This window comes from Microcebus murinus, chromosome 6, assembly GCF_040939455.1.
Source record: "Microcebus murinus isolate Inina chromosome 6, M.murinus_Inina_mat1.0, whole genome shotgun sequence".
Lineage (NCBI taxonomy): Eukaryota > Metazoa > Chordata > Mammalia > Primates > Cheirogaleidae > Microcebus > Microcebus murinus.
This window is the reverse complement of record NC_134109.1, coordinates 100,256,766-100,278,465: the sequence shown is the minus strand read 5'-3', so window position 1 is coordinate 100,278,465 and position 21,700 is coordinate 100,256,766. Positions and strand designations below refer to the sequence as shown.

Sequence of the window (21,700 nt, the reverse complement as noted above, 5' to 3'; positions counted from 1 at the left end):
CTTATCTACTCAACACACCTTATGTAGTTATTCCTCTGCCTCCTCTGCAATCCCTCTCCACTCCTCCATGTTGATCTAAATTCTACCTTTGCTTCCAGGCTCAGTAGTTCTTTTTTTTTTTTTTTTTTTTTGAGACAGAGTCTCGCTTTGCTGCCCATGTTAAAGTGAGTGCCGTGGCATCAGCCTAGCTCACAGCAACCTCAAACTCCTGAGCTCAAGCGATCCTACTGCCTCAGCCTCCTGAGTAGCTGGGACTACAGGCATGCACCACCATACCCAGCTAATTTTTTTTCTATATATTAGTTGGCCAATTAATTTCTATTTATAGTAGAGACAGAGTCTCGCTCTTGCTCAGGCTGGTTTTGAACTCCTGTATCTACTAGAGCAATCCTCTGGCCTAGGCCTCCCAGAGTGCTAGGATTACAAGTGTGAGCCACCTCGCCTGGCCAAGGCTCAGTAGTTCTAAACAGGCACCCCACTGGCTCAGCACAAAAGCGCTTACACCTTTCTCTAAAGCACTGTAGCACCTACTATCTAAACAATAATGGGCTGCATGCCATGTTATCCTGTAACTATGGTGAATATTTGGATCTAAACCTATAAAACAATGTGATGATTTTCATTTAAAGAGTGTGGAATCCTACTGGTTATTAAGCGATCATAGGTCCTATAGGAGACCTACCTTATCCTATAGCTCTACAGTACTTGCTACTGTATTTCATGCCCCCATCGGATGTTTGACAAATGTATGTAGATGGTGATGGTAATTCTGAGGCACTTGGAATGAAAAGCTTCCATTAACAGGAAAGGCTAAACCTGACCTTGAATTAAACTCAAGATGTATTTGTTAGGAACCTCTTATGTGCAAGGCAACTTAAAAGGTGTGGAACACATGGTTTCTGCCTTCAAGAAGCTTTGAATCTAAGTGGCAAGTTTAAGACAGCTATACAGATAATGAATCATACATGAGAGGATGTAATAATTACTATGAGACAGGCACAACCCACCTGGTAGTTATTTATCCCATCATCCCATAGGTTGTATCAACTAGGTTCAAAGGAGAGGTAGATATTTGAAAGGAAAAGAATGGGAGAGGGAATTTCTAAACCAAGGAAGCAGAAAAAAAAGCATGAAGCTAAAAAAAAAAAAGTAGAAGACTTTGTGGGAAGAGGAAAGAGGTGAGTCTAAAACAGGGTAGGGATAGTAGGATCTAAAGGAGGGAAATAGATTTGAAACATAGCACAGTGGTAAATGTATCCAGAACTCTAGAAACTATAAAAGAAATAATACAAATGGATAATGAATACATTTTAAAAACACTCAAACTCACTGGTATTAAACCAAAGCAATGTGAATAAAAATTACAGAGAATACAATTTTCATATGTCAGAATGGCAAATAGTTTTTAGAAATTGTTGACAAGGGGAAGAGGAAACTTATACTGATATATGGTATATAACTGATAAGTCAAAAAGTATACATAATTTAAATTTCCAGGTATTGTCCAATTTCTCTTCTAAAAGACTGTACCAATGTTTTTGTTTCTTTAAGTTAATAGTTAAGTTTCTTTAAGTTAATAATAATTTCTTTCTTTAACTTATTTTATTTTTTTATTAGCCTGACAATGACTGAGAAATAGACTTTACTTCTTTTATTTTTTTTTTGAGACAGAGTCTCATTCTGTCACCCGGGCTAGAGTGCCATGGCATATGCCTAAGTCACAGCAACCTCAAACTCCTGGGCTCAAGTGATCCTCCTGCCTCAGCCTCCCGAGTAGCCGGGACGACAGGCAGGCACCACCATGCCCGGCTAATTTTTTCTATATATACATATATATATTTTTTTTTTTTTTTTGAGACAGAGTCTTACTTTGTTGCCCAGGCTAGAGTGAGTGCCGTGGTGTCAGCCTAGCTCACAGCAACCTCAAACTCCTGGGCTCAAGCGATCCTCCTGCCTCTACCTCCCAAGTAACTGGGACTACAGGCATGCGCCACCATGCCCGGCTAATTTTTTTTTGTATATATATTTTTAGTTGGTCAATTAATTTCTTTCTATTTTTTAGTAGAGACGGGGTCTCGTTCAGGGTGGTTTCGAACTCCTGACCTCGAGCAATCCGCCCGCCTTAGCCTCCCAGAGTGCTAGGATTACAGGCGTGAGCCACCACGCCCGGCTCTTTTTCTATATATTTTTAGTTGGCCAATAAATTTATTTCTATTTATAGTAGAGACGGGGTCTCACTCTTGCTCAGGCTGGTTTCGAACTCCTGATCTTGAGCGATACGTGTGCCTTGGCCTCCCAGAGTGCTAGGATTACAGGCGTGAGCCACCGCGCCCGGCCAGACTTTACTTCTTAAAGCAGTTTTAGGTTTAGAGAAAAATTGAGTAGATAGAGATTTCTCACATATGCCCAGTCCCCATACACATATAGCCTCCTCCATTATCAATATCCTCCGCCTGGCTGGGCACGGTGGCTCACACCTGTAATCCTAGCACTCTGGGAGGCTGAGGCGGGCGGATTGCTCAAGGTCAGGAGTTCGAAACCAGCCAGAGCAAGAGCAACACCTCATCTCTACTAAAAATAGAAAGAAATTAATTGGCCAACTAATATATATAGAAAAAATTAGCCGGGCATGGTGGCGCATGCCTGTAGTCCCAGCTACTTGGGAGGCTGAAGCAGGAGGATCACTTGAGCTCAGGAGTTTGAGGGTGCTGTGAGCTAGGCTGACGCCACAGCACTCACTCTAGCCGGGGCAACAAAGCGAGACTCTGTGTCAGAAAAAAAAAAATAGAAAAAATTAGCCAGGTATGGTGGCACATGCCTGTAGTCCCAGCTACTTGGGAGGCTGAGGCAGAAGGATTACTTTAGCCCAGGAGTTTGAGGTTGCTGTGAGCTAGGCTGACGCCACAGCACTCTAGCCTGGGAAACAGAGTCTCAAAAAAATAAAAAATCCCCCACCTGAGTGGTACATTTGTTACAAATGACAAATATACGTTGACACATCATCACTCAAAGACCACAGTTTACATTAGGGTTCGCTTTTGGTGTTGTACATTTTATGGATCTGGACAAATTTATGACATGTATCCACCATTATTATAGTTTCATACAGAGTAATTATACTGCTTTAAAAATACTCTGCGCTCCCTCTATTTATTTCTCCTTCCCTTCTAACCCCTGAAAACTACTAAATACTTGGAATCATAAAGTATGCAGGCTATACCATTTTAATACTCCTACCCACAGTTAAAATAATAAACCCATCTTCCTACACACACACTATGCCTGTGGCACTCAACCCTTAGGCTCTGGCCCGGTAGGAAATGAGCCTCACATCACCACCTGAGCTACACACACACACACACACACACACACACACCCCTACACACATACCCCACAACCCACTCCTGGCCTCCATCGGCCTTCATGAAAAAATTGGGACTTCCATGAAAGCAGTCCCTGGTGCCAAAAATGTTGGAGACTGCTGCTATGCAATATTATCCTTTGTGTAATTTTAGCCAAATTTGATAAACCAAAAAATGATACATTATGTTTTAAAATCTGTATTTCCTGATAACTAGTTGAGTATCTTTTCAAATGTTATTGGGTACTTGTTTTCTACTTCTACTTTCTATGTACATATTTTTAAAGTCAACAAAAATAACAGACCTGTTATAGAAGGAAAATACTTTACAGTCAACCTACTCCTTCTTTCAGGCCCTTTCTGGTGCTACTCAAGTTACCTGCTATGATATTCTGCTAGTGGATTTTCTTCTTCCAGGATCTTCCTGCCTGCAAAGTCAATGGTGACCTTCTTAGAAAGTCGAGAGGCATGTCGAAGTTCTCTCAGCTCCTCCTCTCGCTTCTGCAGGGTTTCCCGCTCAAGTTTGGATAACCACTGGTTAGAATCACTGGCAAAATAATCTGACTCATCATCAATGACTTGGGTCCTTCGAATGCTAAGAATAAAAAGAACACATGGCATTCAGGTCACTTGTTGACAAATAAGGATTTGATATACTGTGAAACTGTTTTAAGGTAGCTTACTCTTCTGCTATCCTAGAGGGTTATTATCTCAAACATAGATGCCCAAGAATGTTCTAAAACCAGGTCAAGCTCTGCATATATCTTATTTCCGCTGAAGTAGGTTTTCACTCTTAGAGCAAATCTCAGCCTCAGGCAGGAAAAGACATAGCACCATAATCCACAGTCCTTCTATCTTTGTTACTAGTCCAGCCCTCACCTTTTGATAACTGGGCTTCAGCCTGGTTTTAATGAAATTGAGTTCATGTTTGCAGGTTATACAATATCCTAGGCCCTCTATAATTGGGATCTACTCTATTCTAGGTAGGCCCATTTGCTTACTGGAGTTCTACCCTGAAATCTCAGTCCTATGACATAACTACTGACTCTTCAGATATGTTATTACCCTACTCCTATATGTCAGTTTCCACCCCCACTCCCAACTTTCCAGTCCCTCACTAATACAATGTGGCCAAGTTCCAAGATGTGACAATCAGGCCTATCTCTAAGACTGACAAAGAAACTGAGAACTAGAAGGAATCTCCTTTCTTATGATCTAACTTTCTTATTCTATAGATAATAAATCTGCGGCTCATAGAAGTTAGCTATTATTCCAAAGTCAGAAATCCAGTTAAGATTACCCTTTTTCATAATTACAAATAGTGATATATATATGTGTAAGAGAAATATTAAAATCAGATTCATATATTAATTTTGAATTTCAATTTTTCCAAACTCAGTTGAAATTAAAAAAACTGTTTTGAGGCCGGGCGCGGTGGCTCACGCCTGTAATCCTAGCACTCTGGGAGGCCGAGGCGGGCGGATTGCTCAAGGTCAAGAGTTCAAAACCAGCCTGAGCAAGAGCAAGACCCCGTCTCTACTATAAATAGAAAGAAACTAATTGGCCAACTGATATATATATAAAAAAAAAAAAATTAGTCGGGCATGGTGGCGCATGCCTGTAGTCCCAGCTACTCGGGAGGCTGGGACAGAAGGATCGCTCGAGCCCAGGAGTTTGAGGTTGCTGTGAGCTAGGCTGACGCCATGGCACTCACTCTAGCCTGGGTAACAAAGCGAGACTCTGTCTCAAAAAAAAAAAAAAACTGTTTTGTTTTTTTTTTTTGAGACAGAGTCTCACTCTGTTGCCCGGGCTAGAGTACTGTGGCATCAGCCTAGCTCACAGCGACCTCAAACTCCTAGGCTCAAGCAATCCTCTGTGTCAGCCTTCCAAGTAGCAGGGACTACAGGCATGTGCTGCCATGCACAGTTCATTTTTTTTTTTTTTTTGCTCATGGTACAAAAGTGTTTAATAAGCAATACATTAGTACAGAAAAACACATAGTTCATAGTTCATCCTTTAAAACCAGAATACCTAATGCCTTAACTTTGCAACAAGAAAAAGAAAAAAAATAAAATAAAAAAAAAAAAATAAAACCAGAATACCCAGTGTAAAGTCAGTACAGATTCTTTTTTTTTTTTTTTTTTGAGACAGAGTCTCACTCTGTTGCCCTGGCTAGAGTGAGTGCCATGGCGTCAGCCTAGCTCACAGCAACCTCAAACTCCTGGGCTCAAGCAATCCTCCTGCCTCAGCCTCCCGAGTAGCTGGGACTACAGGCATGCGCCACCATGCCCGGCTAATTTTTTCTACATATATTTTAGTTGGCCGATTAATTTCTTCCTATTTATAGTAGAGACGGGGTCTGGCTCTTGCTCAGGCTGGTTTCGAACTCCTGACCTCGAGCAATCCGCCCGCCTCGGCCTCCCAGAGTGCTAGGATTACAGGCGTGAGACACCGCGCCCGGCCCAGATTCTTATTTTTACATTAAAAAAAAATCAACGGTACACATTGGAATTGAAATACTATGTTTTTTCTTCTATCTAGAGATGTGATATACATGTTTTCTGATACATAATATTCTACCAAACATTGCATTAAACCAAAGCAGACAGAAGACCAGCAAAGCTGTTTACTATCTTCTATATATGCTGAGCTAGCCTGGTGGAACACCATCTTGGTAGGTAACCGAGAATGTTCCTGGTTAATTTTTTTTTTTTTGAGACAGAGTCTCACTTTGTTGCCCAGGCTAGAGTGAGTGCCGTGGCGTCAGCCTGGCTCACAGCAACCTCAATCTCCTGGGCTCAGCAATCCTTCTGCCTCAGCCTCCCAAGTAGCTGGGACTACAGGCATGCGCCACCATGCCCGGCTAACTTTTTCTATATATATTTTTAGTTGGCCAATTAATTTCTTTCTATTTTTGAGACGGGGTCTTGCTCAGGCTGGTTTCAAACTCCTGACCTTGAGCAATCCGCCCGCCTCGGCCTCCCAAAGTGCTAGGATTACAGGCGTGAGCCACCTCGCCCGGCCTAACTTTTTATATATATATATTTTTTGTTGGCCAATTAATTTCTATTTATTTATTTATTTTTTTAGTAGAGACAGGGTCTCACTCTTGCCCAGGCTGGTTTCGAACTCCTGACCTTGAGCAATCCTCCCGCCTCAGCCTCCCAGAGTGCTAGGATTACAGGTGTGAGCCACCGCACCAGGCCACATTTTTTTTAAATTATTATTATTATTTTTTGAGACAGAGTCTCATTCTTTTTGCCTGGGCTAGAGTGTCATGGCATCAGCCTAGCTCACAGCAACCTCAAACTCCTGGGCTCAAGCGATCCTCCTGCCTCAGCCTCCCAGGTAGCTAGGACTACAGACAGGCACGCACCACCATGCCTGGCTAATATTTTTCTATTTTTAGTTGTTTGGCTAATTTCTCTCTATTTATAATAGAGACGGGGTCTCGCTCTTGCTCAGGCTAGTCTCAAACTCCTGAGCTCAAGCAATTCACCTGCCTCGGCCTCCCAGAGTGCTAGGATTACAGGTGTGAGCCACTGCACTCAGCCAACATTTTTTTTTTAAAAGACAGCATCTCACTTTGTCACCCAGCCTAGAATACAGTGGCATGATCATGGCTCACTATACTATCCAACTGCAAACTCCTGGGCTCAAGTGATTCTCCTCTCTCAGCCTCCTGAGTAGAGTAGCAGGTTCTACAGAGGCACATGCCAACATACTCAGTTAAATTTCTTTAAAAAAATTTTTTAAGAGATGAGTTCTCCTTATGTTGCCCAGGCTGGTCTCGAACTGCTGGCCTCAGTGATTCTCCTGCCTTGGCCTCTCAAAGTGCTGGGATTATAGGCATGAGCCATCACACTTGGCCTAAAATTTTTGTATTAAAGTCGACTTAGAGTGGGAGATTTTAAGAGGTCTCAGGAGAAAATTGGTCTTATACAAAAACATAGGTAATAAAACTCATGCACATGAACACACTGGCAAAGCAACAACAACAGAGAGAAATTTGTTTCCATTTTCTATTTATCAAAAAATGCAATCTGGTGATGGTGGTATACACCTATAGTCTCAGCTACTCAGAGGCAGGAGGATCACTTGAGCCCAGGAATTAGAGGCTGCAGTGAGGCATGATCATGCCACTGTACCATTCCAGCCTATATGTGACAGAATAAGACCCTTTATCTAAAAAAAAAAAAGAAAAGAAAAGAAATATACTCTATTTCTAATGATAAAATGGAATGTGATACCCAAAAGCTTAAGAGTAAATATGGGCTGGGTGCGGTGGCTCACGCCTGTAATCCTAGCACTCTGGGAGGCTGAGGCGGGTGGATTGCTCAAGGTCAGGAGTTCAAAACCAGCATGAGCAAGAGCGAGACCCCGTCTCTACTATAAATAGAAAGAAATTAATTGGCCAACTAATATATATATAAAAAATCAGTCGGGCATGGTGGCACATGCCTGTAGTCCCAGCTACTCGGGAGGCTGAGGCAGTAGGATCACTTGAGCCCAAGAGTTAGAGGTTGCTGTGAGCTAGGCTGATGCCACGGCACTCACTCTAGCCTGGGCAACAAAGCGAGACTCTGTGTCAGAAAAAAAAAAATAGAAAAAATTAGCCAGGTATGGTGGCACATGCCTGTAGTCCCAGCTACTTGGGAGGCTGAGGCAGTAGGATCACTTGAGCCCAAGAGTTTGAGGTTGCTGTGAGCTAGGCTGACGCCACGGCACTCACTCTAGCCTGGGCAGCAGAGCGAGACTCTGTCTCAAAAAAAAAAAAAAAAAAAAAAAAAGAGTAAATATGAGTTACACACCTTGGTGAAGGGCTTACTTAAAGAATAGCTTTCTTTTTTTTTAATTTATTTTTATCTTTTATAGCAAGGGGATCTCACTATATTACTCAGGCTGGTCTTGAACTCCTGTCCTCAAGCAATCTTCCCACCTCAGCCTCCCAGAGTGTTTGGATTACAGGTGTGAGCCACTGCTCTTGGCCAGGAATAGCTTTCTAAATTATATGTCATATATTCATAGTAAATGTTTTGCAAGTGGCAGGTGTATCTCCATAAAGGGCTGTAATACCAAGAACAGACTGTCAGGTCTGTTACAATAAGCAAGAGATTCACAGTCTCTCTAAAGACCCTCACTGATTTGTATATAGCCATTTGAGAAGGAGATATATATGTTCTATCCAAACACTCTTTACCATTAACTGGTTTTCAATACATATTTTGTCCAAAAGAAGAAAAAGAGGAAAAGAGGAAATAAAAAAATAGAACAAATCAAGAGCTAGTGTGGTGGCAGGCACTTGTAATCCCAGCTACTTGAGAGGCTGAGGCAGGAGGATCATTTGAACCCAGGAGTTTGAGACCGGCCTGGGCAACACAGTAAGACCTAGTCTCAAAAAATTAAAACGGTCACACCTGTAATCCTAGCTCTCTGGGAGGCCGAGGCAGGCGGATTGCTCAAGGTCAGGAGTTCAAAACCAGCCTGAGCAAGAGTGAGACCCCATCTCTACTATAAATAGAAAAAAATTAATTGGCCAACTAATATATATAGAAGAAACTTAGCTGGGCATGTTGGCGTATGCCTGTAGTCCCAGCTATTCAGGAGGCTGAGGCAGCAGGATTCCTTGAGCCCAGGAGTTTAAGGTTGCTGTGAGCTAGGGTGACGCCATGACATTCACTCTAGCCTGGGCAACAAAGGAAGACTCTGTCTCAAAAAAAAAAAAAAAAAAATTAAAACAAAAAACAAAAAAAAAAGAAAAAAAATGAAAGGAAAAAATTAAAAGAAAAAAATAATTAACAAATCATAAATCTCTCTCCTAAAGAGAAACCAGAAGGCTAAACAATAACAACATATGTGTGTAAAGGCAATTTAGGTTTATTGCAATATAGTGATTATTGAATCAGAAAACAATTTAAGCCAGGCTCAGTGACTCACACCTGTAGTCCCAGCTACTTGGGAGGCTTATGCAGTGGCTGACCCCAGGAATTCAAGACCAGCCTGGGAGATATAGTGAGACCACATCTCTTAAAAAAAAAATTTAGCACCAAAAGGAAGTAGAAGGTTAAATCATGATTTCCTATGATATAGCATAACCTATGTTCTCCCAGAGGCAATTTCTTGCAGATTCCTCAGAGCCCAGCCTAGCAGTTTACCCATGGTAGGAACTCTAATATATGCTGACTGAATGAATACCTGTAAGTAAAACAAGTGGGGGATTCTATTAACCCAAATAAACTGTCCAGAGGCGACACTAGCATTTGCTAAAAATAAAAAAATGCTATAGAGTAGGATTATTTTGGTGGGAGCCTATCTTATTCAAACATGGATTAAAAAAAACAAGATGCAAACCTCCTATATAGAGCACTTAGCTCTTCTTTTGCTGTAAACCCTTTCATACTCCACCTTGAGAAAGTTTATCAAGCACCAAAATAATGTTTTAATGGCCAGAATCTGTGGACTAGTCTATTTATTAGCATTTATTATTCTAACCCTGTCATACCTAGTTCTGTCAAACTCTAATAGTTTGTCTTTATGCTTGATGGCCTTTTCCAGACCAGACTTAATTCGCAATTCTTGATGAGGAAGAAGGTCCTTGGTAGAGATGTCTGCCTTCCCAGAATTCTCCATCCCTGAAATTCAATAAAGAAATCAAATAGCATCAGGCTACAAATACAAATGAGTTGTATCACTGTACCACAAAGAACAAAATATCAAAGATCTGGTTGTGGCCTGATGGCCTGGAACCTTCATTTCAATGAAAAACAAGTACATAGGTCAGACCTTACCTGTAAAGCATCAAGCGGTGCTTGACACATAATAGGTTCTCAATAAATATTAGGGTCCTTTCTTCCCTTATAGAAATTTCAATCACCAAGACTACCAAACTATTTAACAATACAATATAATGCCTTATCAATGAAAACCTTTACTGAGTAGGGCTAAATATCACTTTTATTTTATTTATTTATTTTTTTGAGACAGAGTATCACTCTGTGCCTGGGCTAGAGTGCTGTGGCCATCAGCCTAGCTCACAGCAACCTCAAACTCCTGGGCTCAAATGATCCTTCTGGTTCAGCCTCCCGAGTAGCTGGGACTACAGGCATGCACCACCATGCCCGGCTAATTTTTTCTATATATATATATATATTAGTTGGCCAATTAATTTTTTTCTATTTTTACTAGAGATGGGGTCTCGCTCTTGCTCAGGCTGGTCTCGAACTCCTGACCCTGAGCGATCCTCCAGCCTCAGCCTCCCAGAGTGCTAGGATTACAGGTGTTAGCCACTGCAACCAGTCCTAAATATACTTTTATATATCAAAACTAAACACTAGGGGGAAGGGGGGCGGGTATAAACATACATAATGAGTGAGATGTGCACCATCTGGGGGATGGTCATGATGGAGACGCAGACTTGTGGGGGGAGGGGGGAAATGGGCATTTATTGAAACCTAAAAATCTGTACCCCCATAACATGTCGAAATAAAAAACAAAAAACAAAAAAACTAAACACTAAATAATGGGGGAAAAAAGAAAATTTTTTGGCAAAGGGGCAGAAATGAATAGTTAATAAGAACCTAAGGTATTTAATAAACATTATTTCTCACAATAACCTGTAAGACAGTTTGTATTGAAAAAAAAAAAAAGGCCGGACGTGGTGGCTCACACCTGTAATCCTAGCACTCTGGGAGGCCGAGGCGGGCGGATTGCTCGAGTTCAGGAGTTCGAAACCAGCCTGAGCAAGATCGAGAACCCGTCTCAACTAAACATAGAAAGAAATTAATTGGCCAACTAATATATATAGAAAAAATTAGCTGGGCATGGTGGTGCATGCCTGTAGTCCCAGCTACTTAGGAGGCTGAGGCAGCAGGATGGCTTGAGCCCAGGAGTTTGAGGTTGCTGTGAGCTGACGCCACGGCACTCACTCTAGCCTAGACATTAAAGTGAGACTCTGTCTCTAGAAAAAAAGAAAAAAGACAGTTTGTATTATTTTTATTTTTGTTTTACAGATAAGAAAACTGAAGTTCAGAGATGGTAATAAATTTACTGAGTTCACTCAGATATTATAAGGTAAAAACACACTTTGGGAGGCTGAGGCAAGAGGATTGCTTGAGGCTAGGAGTTCAAGGCTGCAGTGACCTATGATTGTACCACAGCACTCCATCCTGGTCAAGTCACTATCTCTTTTGTTTTTGTTTTGTTTTGTTTTGTTTTGCTTTCATCAATAACAAGACTCAGACTGAAAGACCCTGTCTCTTAAAAAAAAAATTTAAAAAAGATTCTAGTTTTCTGATTATAAAGCCAACACTTAGAACTATCTTTTCTCTTGGCCGAGCGCGGTGGCTCATGCCTGTATTCCTAGCACTCTAGGAGGCCAAGGCGGACAGATTGCTTGAGGTCAGAGTTCGAAACCAGCCTGAACAAGAGCGAGACCCCGTCTCTACTCTAAATACAAAGAAATTAATTGGCCAACTAATATATATATAGAAAAAATTAGCCAGGCATGGTGGCACATGCCTATAGTCTTAGCTACTCAGGAGGCTGAGGCAGCAGGATTGCTTGAGCCCAGGAGTTTGAGGTTGCTGTGAGCTAGGCTGACGCCACGGCACTCACTCTAGCCTGGGCAACAAAGTGAGACTCTGTCTCAAAAAAAAAAAAGAACTATCTTTTCCCAGAATAATGACCTTACAGAATCTTAATTGAAAACATATGGAGACATGTTCGACCTCATTAATTGTTAATAAAAAAATATTGCTTTTTACCCCTAAAAAAATACTGAAGGCTGGGCACGATGGCTCACACCTGTAATCCTAGCATGCTAGGAGGCAGAGGCAGGAGGATTGATTGAGGTCAGGAGTTCCAGACCAACCTGAGAAAGAACAAGATCCCATCTCCACTAAAAACAGAAAAAATTAGCTGGGTGTGGTGGCCCATGCCTGTAGTCCCAGCTACTCAGGAGGCTAAGGCAGGAGGATCAGGCAGGAAGATCACTTGAGCTCAGGAGGTTGAGGTTGCCGTGAGCTAGGTTGATTCCATGGCACTCTAGCCCTGGTGACAGAGTGTCTGACTCTGTCTCAAAAAAAAAAAAAAATTGAAATGTCAAAACTCAATAGTGATTTTTCACATTTACTTTTGTAAAAAGATAAAAAAAAGAAAACATAAAAAACTCAATATGAATATATTTTAGATATACTAATATTATTATAGATTAATACAGTATTTTGGTAAAGAAATTGGCAAATACATCTCCACTGCCAAAAATAACAATTTTCCTTCACTCAGTAATCCTATTCTTAGGAATTTATCTCAAGGAAATAAATCAAAAGACATGTTAACAAAGGCGAACATTTGTGGTATTATTTACAATTTGGGAAGAGTCAAAATATCCAATACTGGGAAATAGATAATGACATCATAATAAATTTATAGAGTCTTTGTATCCACTAAAAGCAAACATGAAGAATATATACCAAGTCCTGTGAACACATTAGAGACAAAAAGAAATGAAAAAAAAAAAAAAAAAAAAAAAAGAATATGGCCGGGCGCGGTGGCTCACGCCTGTAATCCTAGCACTCTGGGAGGCCGAGGCGGGCGGATTGCTCGAGGTTGGGAGTTCGAAACCATCCTGAGCGAGACCCCGTTTCTACTAAAAATAGAAAGAAATTAATTGACCAACTAAAAATATATATACAAAAAATTAGCCGGGCATGGTGGCGCATGCCTGTAGTCCCAGCTACTTGGGAGGCTGAGGCAGGAGGATCGCTTGAGCCCAGGAGTTTGAGGTTGCTGTGAGCTAGGCTGACGCCACGGCACTCACTCTAGCCTGGGCAACAAAAGTGAGACTCTGTCTCAAAAAAAAAAAAAAAAAAGAATAGACAGCAACATAGAAACTAATTATAAAACATTAACTGAAAAAAATGGAAAAACACAAAATTCTTTACATTTCTGTGATTGCTACTTTATAATGTTAACCAATCTGCTTATATAAAACAAAAACATCTATGGACCTTAGCAGGTAGCAACAAACTAAAATATTTGCATACATGGAAAATAATGATTGTATTGTTTTTTTCTTTTAAAAAGATCTTTAACTGTTTTTTGTCAGATGTGTTTCAAGCACAAAAGATTTACAAAAGTTGCAAAAAAAGGAGAGTTCCTATATAACTTTCACCCAACTACCCCTAATTTTATAATATTTTATCTTATAAAACCATGATACAATTATCAAAACTAAGAAATTAATATTGGTATAATACTATCAACTAACTTACAGACTCTATTTAGATTTTAACATTTTTTCTGTTAATGTCATTTTTTTGTCCTAGTATCCAATTCAGGATCCATACCACATTCAGTTATTACATCTCTTTAGTCTGCTCCAATCTGTGACATTTCTTCAGTCTTTTCTTGTCTTTCATGGCCTTGTAAATCTCTTGTTCTTAAATTTTCCCCCAACAATTTTAGTATCCACTGGTGGATCTTGCCTGTAGCAATTACTACTGAGGTGTTCTAATGGTGATTTTTCTAGTATCCTCATTTCTTCTATCTTATTAATTGGAATTGTTCTACAAGAAAGAATTGTCCTCCATTTATTATATTAATTCATTCGGATACTTATTTATACAACTATGGTGTCATGGATATTAATTTTATTCTTGGGGTTATAATCCAATACTATTATTATGTATTTTGTTGATTAATGTTACATGGTCTTTTTTTTTTTTTTGAGACAGACTCTGGCTCTGTTGCCCGGGCTACAGTGCCCTGATGTCAGCCTAGCTCACAGCAATCTCAAACTCCTGGGCTCAAGTGATCCTTATGCCTCAGCCTTCTCAGTAACTGGAACTACAGGCATGTGCTACCAGGCCCAGCTAATTTTTTATATCTATATATTTTTAGTTGTCCAAATAATTTCTTTCTATTTTTAATAGAAATGAGGTCTCACTTTTGCTCAGGCTGGTCTTAAACTCCTGACCTTGATCGATCCTCCCACCTCGGCCTCCCAGAGTGCTAGGATTATAGGTGTGAGCCACTGTGCCTGGTCTGTTATATGTGAGCTATTTTTTTTTTGAGACAGAGTCTCCCTTTGTTGCCCAGGCTAAAGTGAGTGCCATGTTGTCAGCCTAGCTCACAGCAAGCTCAAACTCCTGGGCTCAAGCAATCCTGCTGCCTCAGCCTCCCGAGTAGCTGGCACTACAGGCATATGCCACCATGCCCAGCTAATTTTTTCTATATATATTAGTTGGCCAATTAATTTCTTTCTATTTATAGTAGAGACGAGGTCTCACTCTTGCTCAGGCTGGTTTTAAACTTCTGACCTCGTGCAATCCGCCTGCCTCGGCCTCCCAGAGTGCTAGGATTACAGGAGTGAGCCACCGCGCCCGGCCTGTTATATGTTCTTAATAATACTTTTTTTAAAAAAAGAAATGCTTGTAGAATGAGTGAATAAACTGCATGTTGCACATCAGGATACAGAAAAGAGAAACCACCACATATACAACAAAATGTACTCATCGCCATAGTGATCCAATTAGAAGACTGCTGTCTACCTGACATGAGCTTCTTTAGCAGTTTCTGGCTCTTGTTTGAGTCACGTTGTAAAATATCCTGTTCTTCATGAGTACATACCTATAAAGTAATGAGAGTAAGATGTGATACAATAGTTCAATTATATTTTTAGCTTACTATATGTAAAGTAACCTCAATTTACAGTATGACAGTAAAACAATGAGACTTGGTGTTTCTTCATCCAGACAAATATACCAAAATATACACATCTGAATGAGTTGTGCCCTGAGTTTCCATTTCTATTTTTAATGAGCCATACAAAAACTTACCTCATGGAAGTATCCCCCAAATGACTTACTGGTTTAAAAAAGAATCTAATCTACTTTCAAAGGATAAGTAGTTGCCACTGCTGAGAATACTGAAAAAAAAAAATCATGAGACTTTAAAAAAAGCCAGAGGCTGTGGCTCACTCCTGTAGTCCCAGCTACTCAGGAGGCTGAGATGGGAGGATTACCTGAGGTGAGGGGTTTCAGATCAGCCTGGAAAATACAGGAAGATCCCCATCTCAAAAAAAAAAAAAAAAAAGGACAGGATAAAAAGCCTTCCAGTTCTTATCATGAAGCCGAAATATGATGTGAGATATTAACTTTTTTTTTTTTTGAGACAGAGTCTCACTCAGTTACCCTGGCTAAAGTGCCATGGCATCAGCCTAGCTCACAGCAACCTCAATTTTCTGGGTTTAGGCGTTCCTTCTGCCTCAGTGTCCCAAGTAGCTGGGACTACAGGCATGCACCACCATGCCCAGCTAATTTTTTTTCATATATATATTTTTTCAGTTGGCCAATTAATTTTTTTTTTTTTGAGACAGAGTTTCACTTCTCTTCTTCACATCACTTCACTTCACTTCTCAGCCTAGCTCACAGCAACCTCAAATTCCTGGGCTCAAGTGATCCTCTTGCCTCCTGCCTGGGACTACAGGTACTACAGGTACTAGTCCTGCCTCCTGCCTGGGACTACAGTCCCTCCTGCCTGGGACTACAGGTACGCGCCACCATGCCTGGCTAATTTTTTTTCTATATATTTCTTAGTTGGCCAATTAATTTGTTTATATTTATAGTAGAGACAGGGTCTCACTCTTGCTCAGGCTGGTCTCCAACTCCTGACCTTGAGCGATTTGCCCGCCTCGGCCTCGCAGAGTGCTAGGATTACAGGTGTGAGCCACCTCGCCCGGCCTTAGAACATTTTTATTGGTAGACACTACATTTTTCAAGTCTTCCTTTGTCTATCAGCATATACTCTCAGTATATTGAAAAATTAAGGACCCTATAAGAGGAGAAAATAAAGTAATATAAAATGGATGCCTTTATCAACACCAAATGCCATTGCTTCTGCCAGCTAGCTCAACTGGTAGGATAAGCTTTCTGGACAGCTCCTTAGAGTTTTTTTAGAGATAGTCATTACTGCTACATTCTTGAGGTCATTCTCTCAGAGAAAGCTATAACAAGGTAGTGTCCTGAATACAGAAGCTATAATGACCTAAGGATTATGTCACAGTGGCTTTGTTCTCTCAGGGATATGAGCCACATCTAAGACTTTTTTTTTTTGAGACAGAGTCTCACTTTGTTGCCCAGGCTAGAGTGAGTGCCATGGCATCAGCGTAGCTCACAGCAACCTCAAACTCCTGGGCTCAAGTGATCCTCCTGCCTCAGCCTCCCGAGTAGCTGGGACTACAGGCATGCACCACAATGCCCAGCTAATTTTTTTTTTTTTTTTTTTTTGAGACAAGTTCTCACTCTGTTGCCTGGGCCAAAGTGCAGTGGCATCATCACACATCTAAGACTTTGAAAAAAATTTTTTGAGGCCGGGTACAGTGGCTGACGCCTATAATCCTAGCACTCTGGGAGGCCGAGGAGGGCGGATTGCTTAAGGTCAGGAGTTCGAAACCAGCCTGAGCAAGAGCGAGACCCCATCTCTACTATAAATAGAAAAAAATTAATTGGCCAACTAATATATATAGAAAAAACTTAGCTGGGCATGGTGGCGTATGCCTGTAGTCCCAGCTATTCAGGAGGCTGAGGCAGCAGGATTGCTTGAGCCCAGGAGTTTGAGGTTGCTGTGAGCTAGGCTGACGCCATGGCATTCACTCTAGCTTGGGCAACAAAGCAAGACTCTGTCCCAAAAAAAGAAAAAAAAAATTGACATTGTAGGCCTTAAAGTTTTCTTGAATTAAAGTTAATCTGATGCAAAACTTAGATCCCTCCACAATGTATGGCCTCAAAACTTTTCTCACTAACAGGCCTCAGTACTAGGATATAACCTTGGGTTTCTGACTAATCAAATCTCTACTACTGGGGTTCACTGGACATCTCAGGGAAGAAATTTACTAAGAAAAATGGAAATTACCAGGGATATGAATGGCCCAGTACATTAATACAAAGCAGAGTAAAATAAAATAGAAAAAAACAATTTACCAGAGTGCCACAGAATAAGCAGGGGCCGGAACCCTCTTGTTCACAGACAATGCGGCCACAGATCAGACAGTTATTGATGAGCTTGTGCTTCTGGCCCAGGCAGTCACAAGGGTGGCGACCGGGGAGCAGGACTGCAAGCCTGTCCTGTCCCTCTCTTGCGTATAAATTGACAAACTTTGTCTTCTTCTTTACGGAGTTGCTGTTCTCTTGTGACTAATTATACAAAGACATCAGAATAACATCAAGTTATTAATGACAATGACCAAGAATAAAGGGGGAAACCATCAGTTCTATTTAATAACAAGTTATATACTATCCAAGAACCATGGAAGAGGAAAGGGAGAAGAATACAAATTACTTATAATCAAGGATCTGAGGAAAGGCTATGCTCTAGAAAAACTAGCCAATAATAACCTTCCCTTTTCTGCTAGTAGCTCTCAGTCCACTACTATTGCTGGTGAAATGTAAATGCAACAAAGCTGTTTATATATTTAATAACATCTTTAAACACAGCTACATTGAAGACCATAAAGAAACAAAAATGCCTCCAAAAGCAAATGATATTTAAGAATTTAGGCCGGGGCGTGGTGGCTCACGCCTGTAATCCTAGCACTCTGGGAGGCCGAGGCGGGCGGATTGCTCGAGGTCAGGAGTTCAAAACCAGCCTGAGCAAGAGCCAGACCCCGTCTCTATTATAAATAGAAAGAAATTAATTGGCCAACTAATATACATAGAAAAAATTAGCCAGGCATGGTGGTGCATGTCTGTAGTCCCAGCCACTTGGGAGGCTGAGACAGTAGGATTGCTTGAGCCCAGGAGTTTGAGGTTTCTGTGAGCCAGGCTGATGCCACCGCACTCACTCTAGCCTGGGCAACAAAGCAAGACTCTGTCTCAAAAAAAAAAAAAAGAATTTAGAAATATAAGCAAGCAATAAGAAAAATCAATAAAAAATTGACTCAATCAGAAATCAGTAAGAAAAGGTCAGATAACACATGGGCAAAAGACTTAAAAACTTTATAAAAAGATATCAAAAGGAACAATAGGTATATGAAAAAGTACTCAACTCCATTAGTCATCAAAATAATGCAAAATGAAAACACAATGCAATACCACTACATACCAACCACACGGCTAAACTGAAAAAGAAAACATACCAAGAGCTGGCAAGGTTATGTAACAATCAGAACTCTCATATGGTGTTGGTGGGAGTGCAAACTTAAATCTACTAAAGCCAAACATATGCATAGCCTGTGACACAGCAAGTCAACTCCTGGATATACGCTCAACAGAAATGTGTAAATATATTCAACAATAACATGTACAAGAATGTTCACTATAGGGGCAGAGGGTAGGAGGGGTAAAAATTTAACTATTGGGTACAATGAACATTATTCAGGTGATAGGCACACTAAAAGCCCCAACTTAAGCCTTACACAAGGTATCCAAGTAATGAAAACATTTGTACCCCCTTAATATTTTGAAATTTAAAAATATACATATAAATAATTAATATTAATATTTAATAAATAGTAATATCGACCATATCATTACAATTGATACTATTAATATTTATATTATAAATAATAATTAATATTAATAACATTAGGGGAGAATGTCCACCATATAATTAGAATTGGAAAGTACCCAAATGTTCAACAGTAGAATGACTAAATTGTGATGTATTCACTTAATAAAATCTTTCTTTCTTTTTCTTTTCTTTTTTTTTTTTTTTTTGAGACAGACTCTTACTCTGTTGGCCGGGCTAGAGTGGCATGGCGTCAGCCTAGCTCACAGCAACCTCAAACTCCTGGACTCAAGTGATCCTGCTGCCTCAGCCTCCCGAGTAGCTGGGACTACAGGCAATTGCCACGATGCCCAGCTAATTTTTTATATATGTACTTTTAGTTGTCCAGCTAATTTCTTTCTATTTTTACTAGAGACAGGGTCTTGCTCTTGCTCAGGCTGGTCTCGAACTCCTGACTTTGAGTGATCCTCCGGCCTTGGCCTCTCATAGTGCTAGGAGTACAGGTGTGAGCCACCATGTCTGGCCAATAAAATCTTTCTTATGTAGCAATGAGAAAGTACAGCTACACAAAACAATATAGATGAATCTCATAAACAATGTTATTAATAATTGAAAGAAGCCAGACACAAAATAAAGTCCATACTGTTTACTATTTAGCACCATTTATACAAAGTTGAAAGACAGGCAAAACTAATTTATGGTGTTAGCAGTCAAGGTCTTTTCCCTTAGGAAGGTTGTGATTTTTGTACACAGGGGGTTTTCTAGAGGACTAGTAATGTTTTGCTTATAGTTATAAGCGTTCACTTCTTTATGTATGTTATAAAATAAAAAAGGGTGTTTTTTTGTTGTTTTTAATTTTAGAGATGGGGGTCTCACTCTTGTTCAGGCTGGTCTTGAATTCCTGACCTCAAGGGATCCTCCTGCCTCTGCCTCCCAGAGTGCTAGGACTACAGGCATGAGCCACCATGCCTGGCCAATAAAAAAAGTTTTAAAAGAACTATGGGCCAGTTGCAATGGCTTATGCCTGTAATCCTAACACTTTGGAAGACCAGGGTGTGAGTATCACTTGAGGCCAGGAGTTCGGGACCACCCTGGGCAACATAGCAAGACCCTGTCTTTACAAAAAAAAATTAAATAAACTTAGCCAGGCTTGGTGGTGTGCACCTGTAATCCCAGCTACTTGAGAGGCAGAAGTGGAGGATCACTTGAGCCCAGGAGTTCAAGATTACAGTAAGCTATGATTGTGCCACTGCCTGGGCAACAAAGAGAGACCCTACCTCTAAAAAAAAAAAAAAAAAAGAAAACAGAATTATGTCTATCACCCTCTGACACTGATTGTATAGATTCCTCTCTTCAGGACCATGTTGTGATCTTACTATTCCTTTACATTGAGTTTCTCACTTATTTCCAGAGTCTGAAGATTCAGAGAAGAAAAATCTAAAGAGTTCTGATGGATGGGAAAGTTACTAAAAGAAAGAGAACAATTCTTAGGTAAGTAAAGAGAGAGGTGATATTGCTCTAATGTCCAAAGCAAAAAGTTGAGATGGAGAGACAATATCAAATAAGTCAATTTAGGTATGAATGAAAACCTAAGACAAGTGCTGACGATTTTATCTAATCTAGCTGGTTGCCATTTTTCAAAATTCATCAATTTTAGTCTATCAAGACATTATATTTTTATATCTTTAAATATTTTAAGGCCGGGCGCGGTGGCTTACGCCTGTAATCCTAGCATTCTGGGAGGCCGAGGCGGAAGGATCCCTCAAGGTCAGGAGTTCGAGATCAGCCTGAGCAAGAGCAAGACCCTGCCTCTACTAAAAATAGAAAGAAATTAACTGACCAACTAAAAATATATAGAGAAAAAATTAGCCGGGCATGGTGGTGCATGCCTGTAGTCCCAGCTACTCGGGAGGCTGAGGCAGAAGGATCGCTTGAGCTCAGGAGTTTGAGGTTACTGTAAGCTAGGCTGACGCCACAGCACTCTAGCCTGGGCAACAGAGTGAGACTCTATCTCAAAAAAATAAATAAAATAAAATAAAGTAAGGTGTTTGAGGGATTGAGGGCTGCACTTTGATGAAGTCTCTTATACATAATGGGCAATAAACATTTATTTAGAAGGAGAAGGAGAGAGAGAAAACTAGAGGAGGCCAGAAGGGGAGAACAGGTCTAGCAGGAAAATTCATATGTCGCCCCACAGTTTAAAACCATTCATTGGCTTATCATTGTGCTTAGAACGAAATCCAAACTGCTCCCAATGGCTTATAAAGCCCTACATATTGAATACAGGTGCTCTCCAATCTCACCTATGATTACATACCATTCTTCCTGTGCTTACTATACTCCAATCACAAAGGCTTTCTAAAACTTCCTTTCTAAAATTTTTCTCCATCTTCCCTTTGCACTTGTTATTTCTTATGTATGCAGTGTCCCTAGCCAATTTCTTTACATACTGACTCCTTTTCAGTGTTCAGATCTTAGTTACAATTTTTCCCCCTCAGAGAGGATTTCCTTGAACATCTACCTAAACTAACTCTGTCTACCAATTGCTGCCTATCACAGTCAGTTAAAAAATTTTTTTCTACTCTTTCTTCTGAGCCACAAAAAATGTAAAAGCTAGGAAAGCAAAAAACCTAGTATGTCTTGCTAACTGATTTATCTCCAATGCCTAAATCAGTGCTTCACATACAGTACACGTGCAATAAAAATTTCTGAATAACCACATAAATTGCTTGTGGAAGTTCAAGACAGATTTACCTACGGGTCCAAAAATTGAACTTTAAATATAGTTGATCCTTACTATTTAAGGATTTGGATCTGTGAATCCGCCTACCTACT

The 21,700-nt window shown here is 40.4% G+C and overlaps 1 protein-coding gene across 2 annotated transcripts in view; it reads right to left on the bottom strand.

Annotated features, from left to right (window-relative positions):
- The window catches only part of TRIP4 (thyroid hormone receptor interactor 4), a 72,645-nt gene that overhangs the window by 36,837 nt on the left and 14,108 nt on the right, over positions 1 to 21,700 (bottom strand). For both annotated transcript variants that reach the window (XM_012758582.3, XM_076004476.1), the window contains exons 4-7: positions 17,341 to 17,553; positions 14,911 to 14,989; positions 9,864 to 9,993; positions 3,741 to 3,956 (exon numbers count right to left, since the gene is read on the bottom strand). In XM_012758582.3, coding sequence (XP_012614036.2) covers positions 3,741 to 3,956; positions 9,864 to 9,993; positions 14,911 to 14,989; positions 17,341 to 17,553 — 638 coding nt within the window. The remainder of the gene's footprint in view (positions 1 to 3,740; positions 3,957 to 9,863; positions 9,994 to 14,910; positions 14,990 to 17,340; positions 17,554 to 21,700) is intronic.